The sequence below is a fragment of the Argiope bruennichi genome, chromosome 2 (assembly GCF_947563725.1).
Source record: "Argiope bruennichi chromosome 2, qqArgBrue1.1, whole genome shotgun sequence".
Taxonomy (NCBI): Eukaryota; Metazoa; Arthropoda; class Arachnida; order Araneae; family Araneidae; genus Argiope; species Argiope bruennichi.
The window spans coordinates 133,501,048-133,517,896 of NC_079152.1; the positions used below are offsets into that span (position 1 = coordinate 133,501,048).

The 16,849-nt window shown below is 32.3% G+C and overlaps 1 protein-coding gene across 1 annotated transcript in view; it reads left to right on the top strand.

Moving 5' to 3' along the window:
* The window catches only part of LOC129958565 (uncharacterized), a 45,464-nt gene extending 29,005 nt beyond the window's left edge, over positions 1-16,459 (top strand). The window contains exons 2-4 of the mRNA XM_056071120.1: positions 5,689-5,862; positions 9,541-9,653; positions 15,309-16,459. Of these exons, the coding sequence (XP_055927095.1) occupies positions 5,689-5,862; positions 9,541-9,653; positions 15,309-15,392 (371 nt within the window). The 3' untranslated portion in view covers positions 15,393-16,459. The remainder of the gene's footprint in view (positions 1-5,688; positions 5,863-9,540; positions 9,654-15,308) is intronic.
* The last annotated feature ends 390 nt before the right edge of the window (positions 16,460-16,849 follow it).

Consider the following 16,849-nt stretch of genomic DNA (forward strand, 5'->3'; position numbering starts at 1 on the left):
TAAATTCATTGAAGATGCCAAATTGAGGCTAAATGCCAATATTTCTTATCCATTTTTCGCCAGTGCCTTATAAGGCATACCCATGGTGGTTTTATCCATTATTCTATGCAGGGAGGGTGGGATTGTGATGGCACCTTTATTAGAGAATATGCAAGAGTTTTGGGAACACCGCTTCCGCTGGTTATGGTAAGTACATATTAAAATGAAAATAAGAATAGCCCAGTATAATGAAGCTATTTTTCTATTTCTAGGACTTTGAAAAAAAAATCCAGCCTGAATGGTGCCACATGAACTGCAGTAAAGGGCTTTGATAAATATATATTCTTGTAAAGCGTTGAAATCTAAATTACCTTCTGCACTACCTGGGGCTATCTATAAAACATTTTGGTTTAGTTTAGTTTAGTTATATTAACGTCCCATTTTTATTATTATTAGTCCCGATTTTTTAAAGCAACACTAGGGCTATTTTGGGACGGACTTAGTAATTTTTAACCGAGGTCAGATGACGAAGACGACACCTCAGCTAGCATCTCCCTCTCCAAACTTCCACACCACACCAAGAGGGTGACGTTTGGCCCTGACGGATTTAACACGCACCATACCCGCTTACACGACGGTTCTTCGGTAGAATCGGGTCTCGAACCAATCTCTCCAGTTCCGAAGCCGAAAATACAGTATTTTGTCGATGAACCAAATTTTGACTGATTTTGATAAATCCATGCTCGGTTTTAGACGAGTTTTCCTGATTAGAGTGTTGACTAATAAAGCGCCTTATTTGAATGATTTTCATGACATAAATTTAAGTTTTTATGATAATTTTTCAATTGAAACTGTGAAAGGAATTTCAAAAATAAAAAGCACAGAGGAAATATTTTGGAATTATTATTATTTTTTTTAATCGGAGGATATGCTCTATTGGATCGGAAGTGAAGAAGACTTTTTTCCCCTTGGTGAATTTCATATTTAAAATGTTTATATGCCAATTGATAATTTGCATAATTTAACATTGTAGTAAAACTGGATTCAAACAGCAATTTTGGGTTCATTTTCTGTATGATAGATAACATATTAATTTACTTGTACTGTCTAGACGAGAAAGGTCACAACCTCATTTATTGGTTTATCACTTTTAAAGAAAAATCCAGTTTGCCGAATATTCTTGTTCCAAGATAAACATTTATTTGCTATTTTAAAAGTACAATCTAAGTCTTTGATGATCACTTCCACGTCACTTAATTTGATCCCACCCCCTTAAAAAAAAAGAGACTTACCTGTTGTTTTCAGAAGCACAGAAAGGATTAAATTTTAAATGGGAACGCCATTCCGAAGCACCAATACGATAAAAATAAAAGTTCTTGACTCTGAAGAAACTTTGGTTCCTTTACACTCACTACCTTCAATCAAAGATGAAGTGGATACATAACTGCGGAAATAATGCATTTTGAAATTGAATCGAACTTACCTCGAATATTTTTTATTATTATTATTATTAGAGGTAAAGATTACATTCATGCTAAAATACTTATCACTTTGAAAAAAAAAAGAATATTTTGTTAATAAATACTACAATTGTATATGTAATTCATTTATCTCATCGTAGCTTTTAGTTGTTTATAACTGTAAGAATATAGATTCTCAGAAAATACGCTAAAACTTCAGAACCCCTGCAGACTGTTTTTTATTTTCTGACTTTACTTCAAAAACATGACCAGCAGATTTCAAAATACGTTGAGTTTTGAATGAGACCATCATTTGTAACGACACTCATTTACCATCTTATTGGCGAGATTATGAAGGAGGAAAGGAAAAGAAGGCGGAGTTTGTTTGTACACCGCCCTATAGAAATCACATTTGCCTTATTTAAAGTTGCTGATATCTTCAAATCTTCTGGAAGGAAATGTCGAAAAAGACTTGAAACACTAATTGCACATCTGTTTAAATTTTTTTTTTTTTTTTTTTAATCTTTTGAAACTCAACAAATGCGGAAGCGTTTTGCTCTAGAGAATATGAGTTTTGCTTCTTAAACTGATAGCACTCACCATTCGTTTTGGCGTTTAAATATCTAGTTTCTATTTGGAATTCTATTTATGATTCCAATTAACTATTTCAACTTTAGTATTTGATCATTCTTTGCAAAACTTTAATAAATCCTTTGACAAAAACTAAAATGTTTAAGACTGAATGGAGAAATTCAATATCTTCAATATTTGATCTTTAGATTGTTTCCAATAAAATGCTAAGCAACCAGTAGGAATTTCATCTGAATCTTCACACGTACCTGATTTTTAAAAATAATAAATAAACCAGCGAGAGTGGCCTCCCTAAACCTCTCGCATACTCTCTAATAAAAGTGTTATCACTCTTTCCTTGCATAGAATTATGAATTAATGCCGGGTATTTAACAATAGGTGCCCGTAAATCGAATTTGTGCTTTAGACTTGTTATTTCCAATCGAATGAAATCAAAAGTTGACACAAAATCACATAACATTTTTTAAATATTTAAGTCACTGTATTTTTGAGTTATCGCATTTACAGGATGTCCCATAAGGTATGCAGCGCCTACTTTTCAAGACGAGTATTTTGATGTATAACATGTGGGTTCTCCGAATATAGCATCATAATCCAATTGCACGAAGAACGTTAATTATGAATCCGACAGTTTGTATTCCAAATGACGATGCATGCGACGAAACATGGAACTTTCCCTAACTAACTATGCTAATTTGGGGCAATCAGTGAGAGGAAAACTGTGGATATGCAAATTCCCGCCTCGGCATATAAGGTTAGAAAACAAATTTGGTCAGAATGAGTCGCACAGCATAGACAAGATAAGCGATTATTAGTGTATGCATGATGCTGCTAGACCTCACCGCACTCAGCCAAACTTCGATCTCTTTAACAGAGCATTTTCACTATAGACAGATCGTGTTGGATTCCATTACGAAAACAGACAATGGTATAGAGTGGCCATCTTACTCACCGGATCTTAGCCCGTGCGACTTTTTTATGGGACATCTGAAAGAGACAATGTATTTCACACAGCCCTCAACATCGGACGATTTGAGAGCAGTAACTGAAACCAAGATAAGAGAAATTGGAACGGATTTTTTTTTTGCAGAAAACAATTGCGAACTTCGATTCTAGACTTCCCCATGTCACTTGTTCGAACGGCCGATATTTCGAAAATCTGTTGTATTGAAATTTCTCAATAAACATTGATTTTCATTTTTTTTTCCCTCTCAAATTTCTTGAAGTTTTCATAACACACCTTAATTAGGCTATGACGTCATATTCGGGGACCCCACATGTTATACATCATAATACTCGTCTTGACGTATTCTATCTGAATCTGTAAATATTAGTCGCTGCATACCACGTGAGACACCCTGTACATGCTTGTGAAAATACAAACTGATAGAAAATCAATTTCTCGACGGACTTAAAATTAAAAATTTGATAGGTATCTACCCTTTAGGTGTTAAATCTATGCACCAAATTTTACCCATATAGCTCTCTTTTTATTTTGTAGGTGTCGTGACATTCGGAGAGCCGGATAGATAGATTTTCTCTGAATGAATTTCGCTGAAAATTTGATAGAAATCTACGAATTTGATGAAATGTCCAAATACCAAATTTCATCTATCTATCGGAAAGCGTTTTCGAACTATTGTGTCCAGAGACATAGTTAAAAAAATGTGTTTTTCGAACTCAGGGAAGTCTGTTAGGTGGAGATTTTTCAAATTTCGAATTCAAATTTTTTGTGATTTGCAATAGCGTCTCTTTGGGTATTTTTTTGTATTTTGCATAAAGTAAAAATGTATATACAAATTACCTTTAAATGCTCTAAATAATTATAAATGAAACAATAAATTCTGCAATGTTTAAAAAAACGATTTGCATGTTTTTTAAAAATTTATTTTACTATATTTTTAATGAGTTTTGAAATCATTTTTTGATATAACTTGTTTGACTGATATTTTTGTTTTTAAGATCTTTCTAATTTTCCTGAATCCTCAACAGGAAGAAATTGTAAAATTATAAAAAAAAGTTCCAAACAAGTCACGCAAAAAAAAAAAAAAAAAAAAAGAATTATTGAGCAGTAGCATACTAGCAATTTCTGAATGTACTGTACCGTGTGTAGTACAGAATAAGTTTTACACCAGTGCCTGTGTTCCGAAGCTCCTATGAAGTGGACATAGGACCTTCAAGATTTACTTTGTCATACTTCTAGATTTTTTTTTTTCGCGTTTATTTGATTTATAAGTGTTGTGTATGCGAAATTAGTCAAATCATAATTATTAAGTATCGTATTTAAATTTCAAACTATTATATTTCTTTTAATATTTTCTAATTTACTTGTAGTTGTTTGCTCCAATTTAAAATTTAATTTCAGTTCGTTGACTGACTCATAAGGTAACCTTCCTGGCCAGCATTGTGTTAGAGTATTTGGCTTTTATATAGAAAAGAAAAACTATCTAATTTTGTTTTTTGTTTTGAAATTACTTTTGAAATTATTTTTTTGTAACCGTAATATTAAAGCTATTCATTTGAAAGTATCCCGCAATTAAATCTTTCCGATTGCAGTAATTTATTATCTTAGGTTTTAATTTCAGTTTGTTGTTATTTTTTACTTGAAAACATTTTATATAATTAAATATGAAAGAAATCAATAAAATTTATTTGGTTTCGGAAATTGGGGAGAAAACTATGGAGGAGATTCCATTGCCTAAAGTTTCCTGAAGGGCTTTTTCCGGCCTTCGCTAGGCCGCGGTGACCTGGCGGTAAGGTCTTGGTTTTGGATCCAGAGGGTTTTTCATGTTTGAGACTCGATTCCACCGAAGATTCGCCATGTAAGAGGGTTTGGTGCATGTTAAATAAGTCGGAACCAAATGTCCTCCCGCTGGTGTGATGTGGAAGTTTGTCGGCCTCGTCATCTGACCGCGGTTCAAACTGATGAGGTTCGTGCCAAAATAGCCCTAGTGTTGCTTAAATAAAACGGGACGTTAATATAATTAAACTAAACTAAACAAAACTCTCGCCTTCGCTATTATCATTGCAAACGATACATAGACAAGCCTGAGAGAAGAAATTAATTTACAGAAATAAGTGTACATTGGCATCCCTGTTGATAAGCGCTTTTCCAAGTTCAAGTGTAGGCAATCACTTAAAATGTTAAGCAGATGGCCGAAAATTTAGGCCGAACTCTGCTCTTAGAATTAATCCTATCTCTGTGAAGCTTCAGTACATTAGTGTTAAACCGGGTTCCGACGATCTGTGATCTTTACTGATATGGTCGTAAACCTGCCAACTGATCTATTGTTGGACCATCCTCGCCGGTGGATGTCGGTCCGGAGCTTCCCTCAAATTGTCGGTAAAATGAACAGACATCAAAAAACCTCGGGAAATCACAAGATGAGGGAAAGAGGGCAAAAATGCGTCGGTCTCAAGGCATGCATATGCACAGGTTGTAGGAACGCCGCTTTAGCCAATTTGTCAAATTAATATTTAATGAAACCGAATATCGTTTCTCTCTGTGTGTTTGTGTTGTAGTCAAACTAATTGTTTTATTCCTACTATGGCTTTTGGTATATTTATTTATAATAAATATCCGATTTTTTTTTTATCTGCGAACTTTTATTATAAAGAAGCACTCTTCATTTACAAGTATTTTTTTCTCATCTTTCAGCTTGCCTCTCTCTGGGATCGGCGTCCGTGTTTCTCTTGCACCTGTTGCGAAAACTGGAGACCTACCACGACCACCGTACTCTTGAAGACCTCAAAATCCTGGGCATGATCACGAGTGTCGGATCCGGAATCTCACTTGGAGTATACACCATCTTCGCATTTTTCTACTCCCAATGTAAGATTCTGTGGTAAATGCACAACACATATATATATATATATTTTTTAAATTTCAGTAATTGTAATAATGGAGTTAAAATCTTTTAACTCTTTAGGTATGTAATGATGAACTTAGTGCCTATCATTGCTTTAGTGCAATGTTTCACATTTTCTTTTTTACTTGTGTACCCCTTGACCTTGCATCACTCTCCACGTATCCCCATCTCCCATGATGTATAATTACTAAATTCTGTAAGAGCAATGCTCGAAAACGGGCTCTAACAATTTAAAAGAATTTAATAGACAACCCGTTATACAATTCATTACACTTACAATTACACAGCAAAATTTTACATTTAGCCGATACTTAAATTTACAACTTAACATCATTAATTCTCGAAGTCGGTAGGTTTACATGCTCACAGTCCTGCAGCTCGCATCGTATTTCCGTACTTTGGATCAGCAAGGAGATTGGCTCATTGGCATTATTAGAGAATGTTACAGTTCGAAGGGGTTGGCGCTTGATTGGTGCATTAGCCTTATTAGAGAGTGTTACAGTTGGAAGGGGTTGGTGCTTGATTGGTGCATTAGCATTATTAGAGAGTGTTACAGTTCGAAGGGGTTGGCGCTTGATTGGTGCATTAGCATTATTAGAGAGTGTTACAGTTCGAAGGGGTTGGCGCTTGATTCGTGCATTAGCATTATTAGAGAGTGTTACAGTTCGAAGGGGTTGGCGCTTGATTCGATCATTAGCATTATTAGAGAGTGTTACAAATCTAAAAAAAATATCCATTAATGACCATTAATACATCTTAATTAAGTTTCATTATTTCAATTCACCACAAGAGATCATTTTACGTGCCCCTGGGGATACATATACTACAAGGTGATAAACGTTGCTCTGTTGGGTTCGACGAACATGAATCAGAGGAAGATAATTACATATTTCATCCCTTTATTATGCCCTTGAATTATTTTAAATTGCTAATGTGCGTAGAAATGAGGTCATATTAGCTTTTAGAGGTTTTGTTTTCTCCCCAAGTGTCGGGATTAGTTCCCCTACCTAACCCCAAATGACAGCGTATTCCCGTTGTCTTGAAAGTTATGCAGAAAATATTTTTTGTTTGATTGGCAGTCAAGAAAAGTAGACTTTCACGTGGATTGTGAGCGATCAGTAGATCGTGAGGAAAAGCAGAGCAAATTTATTTTAACGATCACGCGGAAGCCCAGCGAGTTTCTTGTGAAATTAGTCGTTTATGATGAAAATAATTTTTATTGTCTTTAAGAAATATTCGTAACTGTGACATGGAATTGCTTGTCGGAAATTCTATAAAAAATGAGATGTGAATAAATGGATGACTAGTCAAGAAATCCTATTGTCTGATTTTTCTTTTGTAGAATCTTCTATTTTTTTGCAAACGGGAGCACATAGTATGTGCTCACGAACAGTGCAGAAATACATCGTTAAAGAAATGTCCCCTATATTCGGCACCAAGGAAACACAAATGAGGGAGGGTGCAGCGTTTTTTAAAGTTTGCCTGAAAGAAATACTTCTATTGAGATGCTCCAAGATTTTAAACAATAGGAAATGCCGCACTTTCCGTTTATCATGAATCAAGCATTCACGAGAATCAGGAAGCGTGATGATTCATTGATTTGGAGACATGCTAGACCAAGCAGTATGAAAACTAATTCAACAATTTTATTTTAATTGTTGAATCAAATCATTCATATTTTTATATTCTAAGATCTTTGTTAGTTTAAGTGAAACTCGATATCTCAGCACTAAGGTTTCAAAAGCTCTTGGGAAAGATAAGATAAACCTAAGCCTTGGAAACGCATAGCAATACTAAGTTGAAAATGCTTGCCAGACATAGTAAATAGCATCACAAGTCCACGAGATTTCCGAGTATTTCATAAGAGAATCTCCTATTAGTATTCAATTGCCAGATTCAGTGATCATTACTAGAAGCGTAGCAATGACGTCGCAGTTGTTGTCAGCAGACCCAAAATTTTATTCATTATTCAAGTAGGCCATGTGTAGGAAAAAAAAGGCTATCGCCGCTTTACATATGATTATCGGTATTTAAGGTCATGATTTATTAGTTCTGTAATTAAAAGAAAACAATATGATTTTCAATTTTTTTGTTTCAATTCTTTATTTTGGGGGGGGGGGTAGGGGGGACTTCTCTATGCAGGATTTTTATTATCATCCCAGTCAAAGTATAAAGTGAAGAGTCAATTTAAAGATGTTTTTCTCAAATTTCATATGAACCATACATTTTCGATCTGCTGAGATCAACTCTGATGTCATCGCTACGACATTGATTAATGATCATGCTCTGTGTTAATGTAGACAGTATGACGCCATTGGTATGTTAATTGAATCTTATTATGGAATGTTGAAATGAGGATTGTCTAAAGAAACTTTCGGAAATCCATGCAAGTCAAGGCCATCACCAGAATCTGTAATCATCGTTGTGTTATTTGGCTAGTTGGCTAGGAATACTCTATCCATCTTAGAAATTTGTAACTCTGATGATGAGACACTTGTATATATTCACACTGCCGTTAGCAAGCACCATTTCTCTTATCTAATTAATAATTTTATTTCATCTTCTTAGTTTTGATGAACTACATCTTATCACCCCAATTGAGAAAACAGTTCTAAATTATACTTACACGATAAAAATAAAGCATCATGACTGTACACAAAGTGTCGAATTTAGTTGATGAAATGAGCGCGATTCTTGAGATTAGTGGCTGTATCAAAATTTTATTTTGTGATATATATTAAACTAATGGGGGTGGTTTCTCCGAAACTTTCTCGCATACTCACCAGTAAAGGTCTTAACCGCCTTCCTGCACATAAAATTAGAGGCCCTGTTTAAGGCTACGAATACCTTTTCATGGCATTGACGAACGATAGTTATGAAATATAGATCTTTGACTTAAATCTAACATTTTTACTGAATCTATGGCGAGAATATGGACCCCTTGAGAGCCGACTGACATGAACATTTGAAATAAATCTACAGCTGTAGTTGCAATTTAACATATCGAATTTCAAAGATTTAAGTCTTTGCGTTAAGGAGTTATTATGTTTACATGCATGTTAAAGTACAGACCGACAGACTGTCAACTGTTTGATAGATTTGTTTAAAAATTTAATAAGTATCTATATTTTACATGCTAAAGCTATGCACCAAATTTTGTCTAAGTCTTTGCGTTTTGCAAGTATCAAGTTCACTTGTATTCGAAAAGCCAGACAGGCACACTTTCTGTGAATGGATTATTTAGTTCAAAATGTGATAGAAATCTATAAGTTTGATCATAATACTAAGCTGACGCCTTACCGATTGCCTTGTGCGAGTACTTATGGCCGGTGACACATTATTAGTACATAAGCTACACTGAAAGTTTGGAAGCCATTTTCTCGAAATTGTCTGGTTATTGCGCTTTAACATTTCAATGAATGAACATCCTAAAGGTAGTATACTACAATTATATTAAATTTCATCCCGAACTCAATTTTCCAACCCCCCCCCCTGTCAGTACAATATAATATCAATGCAGTTCTTGGCAGTAGGTGCAGAGAACAGATATATGACTGGAATAATAATGAAATTTTGATGTCTAGGATGTGATATACGACCAAGAAGTTTTCTTTTTTGTACACAATTTTTTTTTGTTTCAGCTTTTAATCTGCACGGAGAGAATTATTTCTCGTCAGCTGTTTTCGCCGGCATTTGTTTGGCCTGCAGCATAGAGCTCTACATCGTCGCTCAGTGGTATCAAAATGCAATAAACGTGAGTATTTATAATTTTGACGAATTATGATTACAGTCTGAAGTGTCTTGTATGGAGAGAAATAATAATGACAACACTTTCCTGACACCAATAATATTAAATATTTGGAAAACCAAGATTCGCTTGATAGGTGATTTTTTTTTTTGTTGTTGTTGTTGTAAAATTATGGGTTTTTTTTTTCGGAGAAAATATTTAGATACGAATCACATACTGATTACATATGAGTATTTTTCAATCTTACCTACATATGAATCGGTCATTTAAATAAAAAAAAAATCATGAATGCACTTAGTTTAACATGTTATTCAAAACAATCTGTTTTAATATACATGGTGGTTAGAATTAAACTTCCCCTATAATCAGCATTCCACAACGAAAACGAATGAACAGATTGTAGCGAAATTTGGTATATGGATTATATACGAGTGCGCTCACGGAATTTTGAAAAAAAATTTTAGTTCCAAAAAGTCCACGAGGAGATGACTTTAACATTATTTTTACATTAAAAAAACATTAAATTTAACGCAATAAGCGACTGAAACGGAATACATAAACAATATTAGCAATCCAGAACAAGAATTATGAGTAATAAAATGTAAAACCGGGAAAAGTTGTCAATTCTAGGAAAAAAATGTCAAGATTTGCGTGCATGCGAAGAAGAGGAAACGTTTTATGAAAAATAGGTTAGGGTAAGAAACGTTATGTCGATGTTTCCGGCTGTAATGATGACAGTATCTTGTTGCGACGTTGATTGACTTAAAGAACTCCATAACGTTCCATGTGCGAAGAATCACATCTGATCAGTTACGATTTGCTGTTGAGCACTGTCCATCGACTTGAAATTTTGCAGGTGAATGAGGGTGCACCAATCCCCACATCGTCCTGGACACGATTAATAATTGATCCTCTTGTGCAATTTCGTCCTAATCTCTTCTTGTTTCTGCAAACTGAACTGTTTATTTTTCTCAGACAGTGTACTGTTGTTTTTTCCTTACCCTTACTTAATGTGGTTCGATGACAAGGTGATCAGAAACTAGTCAATAAATGTTAATATTGTTTCTGTATTCCGTTTTAGTCATTTATTGTGTCAAAATTAATGTTTTTCCGGAAAAAGCGCCCTCTGGTGGACTTTTTGGAACTGATTTTTTTTTACAAAATTCCGTGAGCGCATGTTGTGTATAGTCTATATACCAAATTTCGCTGCAATCCGTTCATTCGTTTGTGTTGTAGGATGCTGTTTGTAGGGGAAGTTTAATTATAACCACCATGTAGTATTCATTTTACAGTTTATATATCATAACTTATATTTTTAAACTTACATTCAGTTTTATCATGGTGAAATCGAGTTCGAAATGGCACTATATGACATTTTCAGCATCAGAACTGATAGAAAAGGGCTCTAATAGTTATAAAAAATATTTTTGTGTGTAAAATCGCGTTTTTTAAAGAAAGACACTTATACAGATAAACTTAAAAAGCAAAATTATTAAATATAAATACATAAATAAAAAATAAAGGAAAAAGCGCGACTCGAGCCCATCATTCATGTTGTTCTGTCCACTATATTCTGACCACTATATTGAACTGCTCACACTTCGAAGCGGAAGTTGAATATACTTATTCAAATAATTATTATAAGAAATGTATTTGTGTGTGCATGTGTAAAATCGCATTTTTTCAGGAAAGACACCTACATGATAAACTTAGAAAACAAAATTTTATCTAAATATAAAATTTGATCCAAATCGTTATTGAGCCGTTTTCCCCATACACGAAATAAATAGATTTATAGATACAAGAATTGCTCGTTAAGAATAGTAAGTAAATTATAAGATATATTTTACTTACGATTTATTTTATTTACACTCTCCAATGTTCCCTTTTCGTTTATTTGTATTGAACATTCCAAACAAACAAAACAAAAAAACTAAAACCATCTGCATTTTTTGGTTTCCATGTTGATTTACTTTTTCCACTTATTTAAAATTACATTAATGAAAATTATACAATCGATGATGATGATACAATAAATCAATGAGATCGAAGCGGCACTACACAATTGCTTTCTATAGCAGCTACGTAGATACTGTTAGGAATGAAGAATATTTTACGACCGGTTATTACGTAACCAATATCAAAAAGTCGCAAATACCAGTGATCAATACTTTTCAAAGATTGGTGTGATTCAAATCCTTGATACGATCTTACTGGTGATATTTCGATTAAAGGTCTTGAATCACGCTGGAAAGTAACAATTGGCACGATCTGTCCAATGGAAGCTCTCGAACAAAAGTTCAATCATGCATAGGGAAAGTCCCTTATCCACTGATGCACTTTCCAGGAATAGATCACCCACAAACAGTTGTCGCGGGCGGCGGGGACTTATTGATCACATGCAGAGAGCTTCTTATTTCACTGAGTCAGATCTGAGCTCTCTATCGCATGATAACGACTATCGCTGGAAGCTATAGCGTCTTGTTTCATTATACGAAAACAAGTTTCCTTTCGCACTCAAGTCTCCACAGAAAAATATTTATTCTGGGAAAAAGCTCTATGTGAAAAAGAGGATCAATATCTTTCATTTAAATAGGCAATTACTAAACACATGTGGAGACTTGAATATGTTTTTGTTACACCACTCTTTCTGATATTTGCAGTTTTATTTTGTTTCCGGCTTCTTGCATCTTTTAAAAAAAGATTGTAATCAGAATAATTTTATGTTATTGTTCACCAAATTCTAAATTGATAATATTTTCAGAATCTCCTTTGAAAACCGCTACTGAATATATTTGATTCACTAATCTTGATTGTGATTATAGAAGATTTTAATTCAAAATGTTCTCAAAATATAATTTTGCTAACTTAATGTAAAAAAAAAAAAAGCTAAATTGCAAGACCGCTGGAGACTATATGATTTTATTCAAAAAAGAAAGTTAATAAAGCATTCTCAAAAATGTGTTTAAATGACATTTGGATGGGGACTAGGGATTTTTTATTTGCTTGAAAACTTCATTCCAAGTACTGATTATAATTATTAAATTTGTCGCTTATTGTATAATACCATTTGTTATAATTTGAATTTTAATGCAGTTGTGCATCGTATAAGATTCTTACTTAGTTATCATTTTATTGTAAAATCAAATAAGTCTCTTCTTCATTTTTATGAACACAAAAGAATATATGCATTCATATTATTGGCAATGCAGCAGGAAATTTAACAAAGAAAATTTGTGAAAAAAGTTCAAAGCCTAAGTCCTTCTACGGTAAACTTACAGAACAGTGCAGTAGAATAAGACTATTAATGAAAAAAAAAAAATTATACAGTAAAAATCTTATTTTTTTTCTGGAGGTTACGTGAAGCAAACATAGTATTCGCAACATTTTAGTGAATATTATGAAGAAATGTGATATAATAAAAGCGCAGAGTATTTTAATTTATTAATGGTTATAAAATATTCTAACAATATTATTTTTTCGATACTATGAAATCAAATCAGTTCTACTTATTCTTAAAAATGCACACACACATAAAAAAAAAACAGATACAAATATATTAATAGCAGACCAAGAAATAAATTCACCCCATATATATATATATATATATATATATATATATATATATATATATATATATATATATATATATATATATATTTGTTTGTTTGTTGGTTTCGGGAATTAAATCTTTCTCCCTAATTTCGAGAAATAATTTTACAATTAAATGTAATAAAAATGTTTTAATAAGTTTAAACATTTTTGAAAAATTCATGAGATCGGACACATTTAATTTGTAACAACTAGAATATTATCAAAGCAAAAAAATTATAATTTTTTTTATGTCAGTTTTATGCTGTGTTATATGAAACCATGGAAAAAAAAGAAGGATCTCTTCTCTCGAAGCGAAAAATTAGACGCGATAAGCAACACTGACACTGCTTTCGGGTGGCTGGGAATTAATTACCATTCCTACTGGCCAGAATATCTGCAGAAGGGGAAAGCAATATCTTTGCTCAATTTGTGATGCTTGAAAGTAATAAACAATGGAAAAATTTAATTTTAAAAGAATCGTTTTTAAGAGCAATGCTTAAATATATAACATTATCCATCCTTAAAAATTAGAAATAAAACAGATATCTTAGAAAAAGAAAGTTTATATTTTTTCGAAATACTTTTTAAAGAATAAAAAAAGCCTATAAAAGAAATATAAAATTAGTTATGCTTAGAATAATCCATTCATCTAATGATTTTTTCTAATTGTATAGAAGAAATGAATGGTTTCTTTTACAAAGAACTATGAAACCACATCCATAAAAGTATGTATTTTGTATGAGAAATATTTACACGATAACATTTTTTTCAAAATTTATTTAACTAAAAAGAATATAAGACTTCTTTGTTGTATAATAAGTAAAAAATAATCAACTTAAAAAAAAGAAATTTTTTTTTCACTTTATTAATATAAAATCAATTATTCTCAGGTTAATGTACCATGAAACCTCATGATAAACACTAACAATGCAGCGTTATCAAAAACAGCAGAAATGATATTGTATTATCAAAAACTGCAATTACAAATTCACGTAAAATGAATTTCAAGTTTCTTCAGCATTGATATTTTTAAATTGAAATACTGAAAAATGTATTGAAAAAAATATTTAATTCATAATGTTTAAAAATTTATACACGATCGATCATTATTAGACCAAAGACATCGAAGGAATCAGTAAATTTCCATTTTATGTACGATATTAATTTAAAATCTTAAAGTCGGAAATAGGCAAATATGTTGTAAGTGGAAAAGGAATAAAAAGTGTCGTGGATTCCCTTCAATCTAAAACAGCAAAGAAACCACTCCCCGTATTGACATTATGCTATCAAAACTTAAGCGTCCTGAGGCGACATCTCTGAAAGAAAAGAAGGGATATCGGCTGATCCCCGACCCTCCAGGGGGTGGAAAGAAAACTGCAGAAACACAAAACATTCTTCTCTTGTGTCCTGAGGGTCCCATCTCTTTAACGCGAATAAAGGGAAAGGGAGAAATCTGTGAATGGGTTGAAAAGTAAATGGACCGGTTATTTTTGGAATTATCGTATCATTGAATTGCATATCAATGAAATTTATCGGAAAGGTGACTCTACTGGAAAGTGTGAAGTCACCCCTCCACTTAATGGTAGCGACCTTGACTTTCCGATCGCATTTGACAATGCACTGTCCCATGAAGATAATTTTTAATTGCCAATGACATGACTTTCTGATTGCATATATTCTGTTCACTGCTGGCACCATCTATTGGTAGAATATAGAATTAAAGTAAACATTTTAAGGAAATGACATGTATTTTTAATTCAACTTTTTCAGAAAATGCTTTACTATAATAAACAAATAGTTTTAAAACAATGAAATTTAAAAATCTGAAATAGATAAATTAATTCAATCACACGTTACTTAAATTAGTATATTAATTACAATTAATAAATTTCATATTTAATACTAATTGATAATTTTAAATTCATAATATGATTGAAATAACAGATATTTGGAACAAATATTTAAAAATAACAATAGCAAAATTATTTGTTATTCTAAAAATCGTGGATTATGCATCTCTAGATACTGTGTGATCTTACCCCTAAGATCATCAATTCTCTCTTACAGGCTAATGAAATGTCTGCACGGGCAGCAGCCATGGAAATAAACTCTTATTCTGTTCGACCAACAACGTCTGCAGTGATGAACTGAACGCACGCCAAACTAAGGTTGTCAAATCTTCCTAATGGATTTTACAGACGGAAGAAATTTATCCCCCCCCCGTACTTCTCAAGAAAAACATCATCTTCGAACTTATTTCTTCAAGATCAAGATGAGCGAATTGAACTGACTGTATTCTTGACAACTGTATAGATGTGCCTATAAATTTTGAGAATATTTATAGTATTGGAAGCGAATTTGATGTATATCGGAAAAGCTATATTGTACAATAATGGAATTTAACAGTGATTATATAAGAAACTCTTTATATTTTGCACTGCTTCAATATTATAAAACTATATTGTACAGTATTGTTTTCCCAAATTTTGCAATATCAAACAGAATTGAGTGCTACTTCTGAAATTGAAGAAATTTCTGAAATTCTTATGTGTGATGTAGTGATTTAAAAGAGCCCCCAAGAAATTTCTTGTTAAAAAATACATCGGAATTTTCTCTTTTATACAAATATTTGAGCTTTGGATCTTAAGATAAATACTTATACACTTGTTAATTTTTCACTTAAGAATTCCAAACATCTTTTTACAGCTAATAAGAAAGTCAACATCTACTAACAGTTTTAAATAGTAAAAAAACAAAATTCTTTAAATTAAATTTATACTTGTAGTGGCTCCAAAACTTATTATTTTTTCTACAAATATTCGCCACCTTAGTGAGTCCTTTAAGTTTAAATATTCTTGACTAATAGCCATACACAAGACCAATTCAAAAGATACTATATAGGCTTGGCGTATACGATTAATTGCTTCTACAACAAGTAGTCTAATAGAGATATATTTATGAATCGGACTTTCAACTCAAATGTCTAATTAACAGAGATTAACATACTCCGTTTCATATGACACATTGATACTTAAATTGAAGATTATACTGTTTAATATAAAATAAGAAATATTTTTTAAAATTGTTTTTATAAATTTTTGTAAGAACATGTATATCTTATAGTTTGTGTGTATATACAGAACTAAGAAATTTTACATTAATAAAAATATCAATATATGAATGAGTAAATTCAGATACCTTAAATAGTAATAGTACTTTTTTTTTACCTTTTTGCTCATAATTATAATAACCCATGTAACTCATTAATACAACCATGAAAAATGCTTGCTAAGTGTAAACATTTCCATTTATTTTTTAAAAACTTGTCTTAAACTTATTTTTCTAATTTTGTATCATTTACTACGTTTCTGTTTCTTTCAGTATATTTATTATATGTCATAGTTGACTATTCTTACACAAAATTAATTCAAAAAATAAGCAAAATCCCAAAATTACTTCACAGGTAAAAGCAACAAATTCTGTTAAGATGTAATGAACTCTGTATTGTCCCGTCATCAAGTTTGCAATTTTTTTTGTTAATCATTAAAATGTTTACCAGATATGAAGCTTTATCCTAATACCATAGTTGACAACAGAATATCCACAAA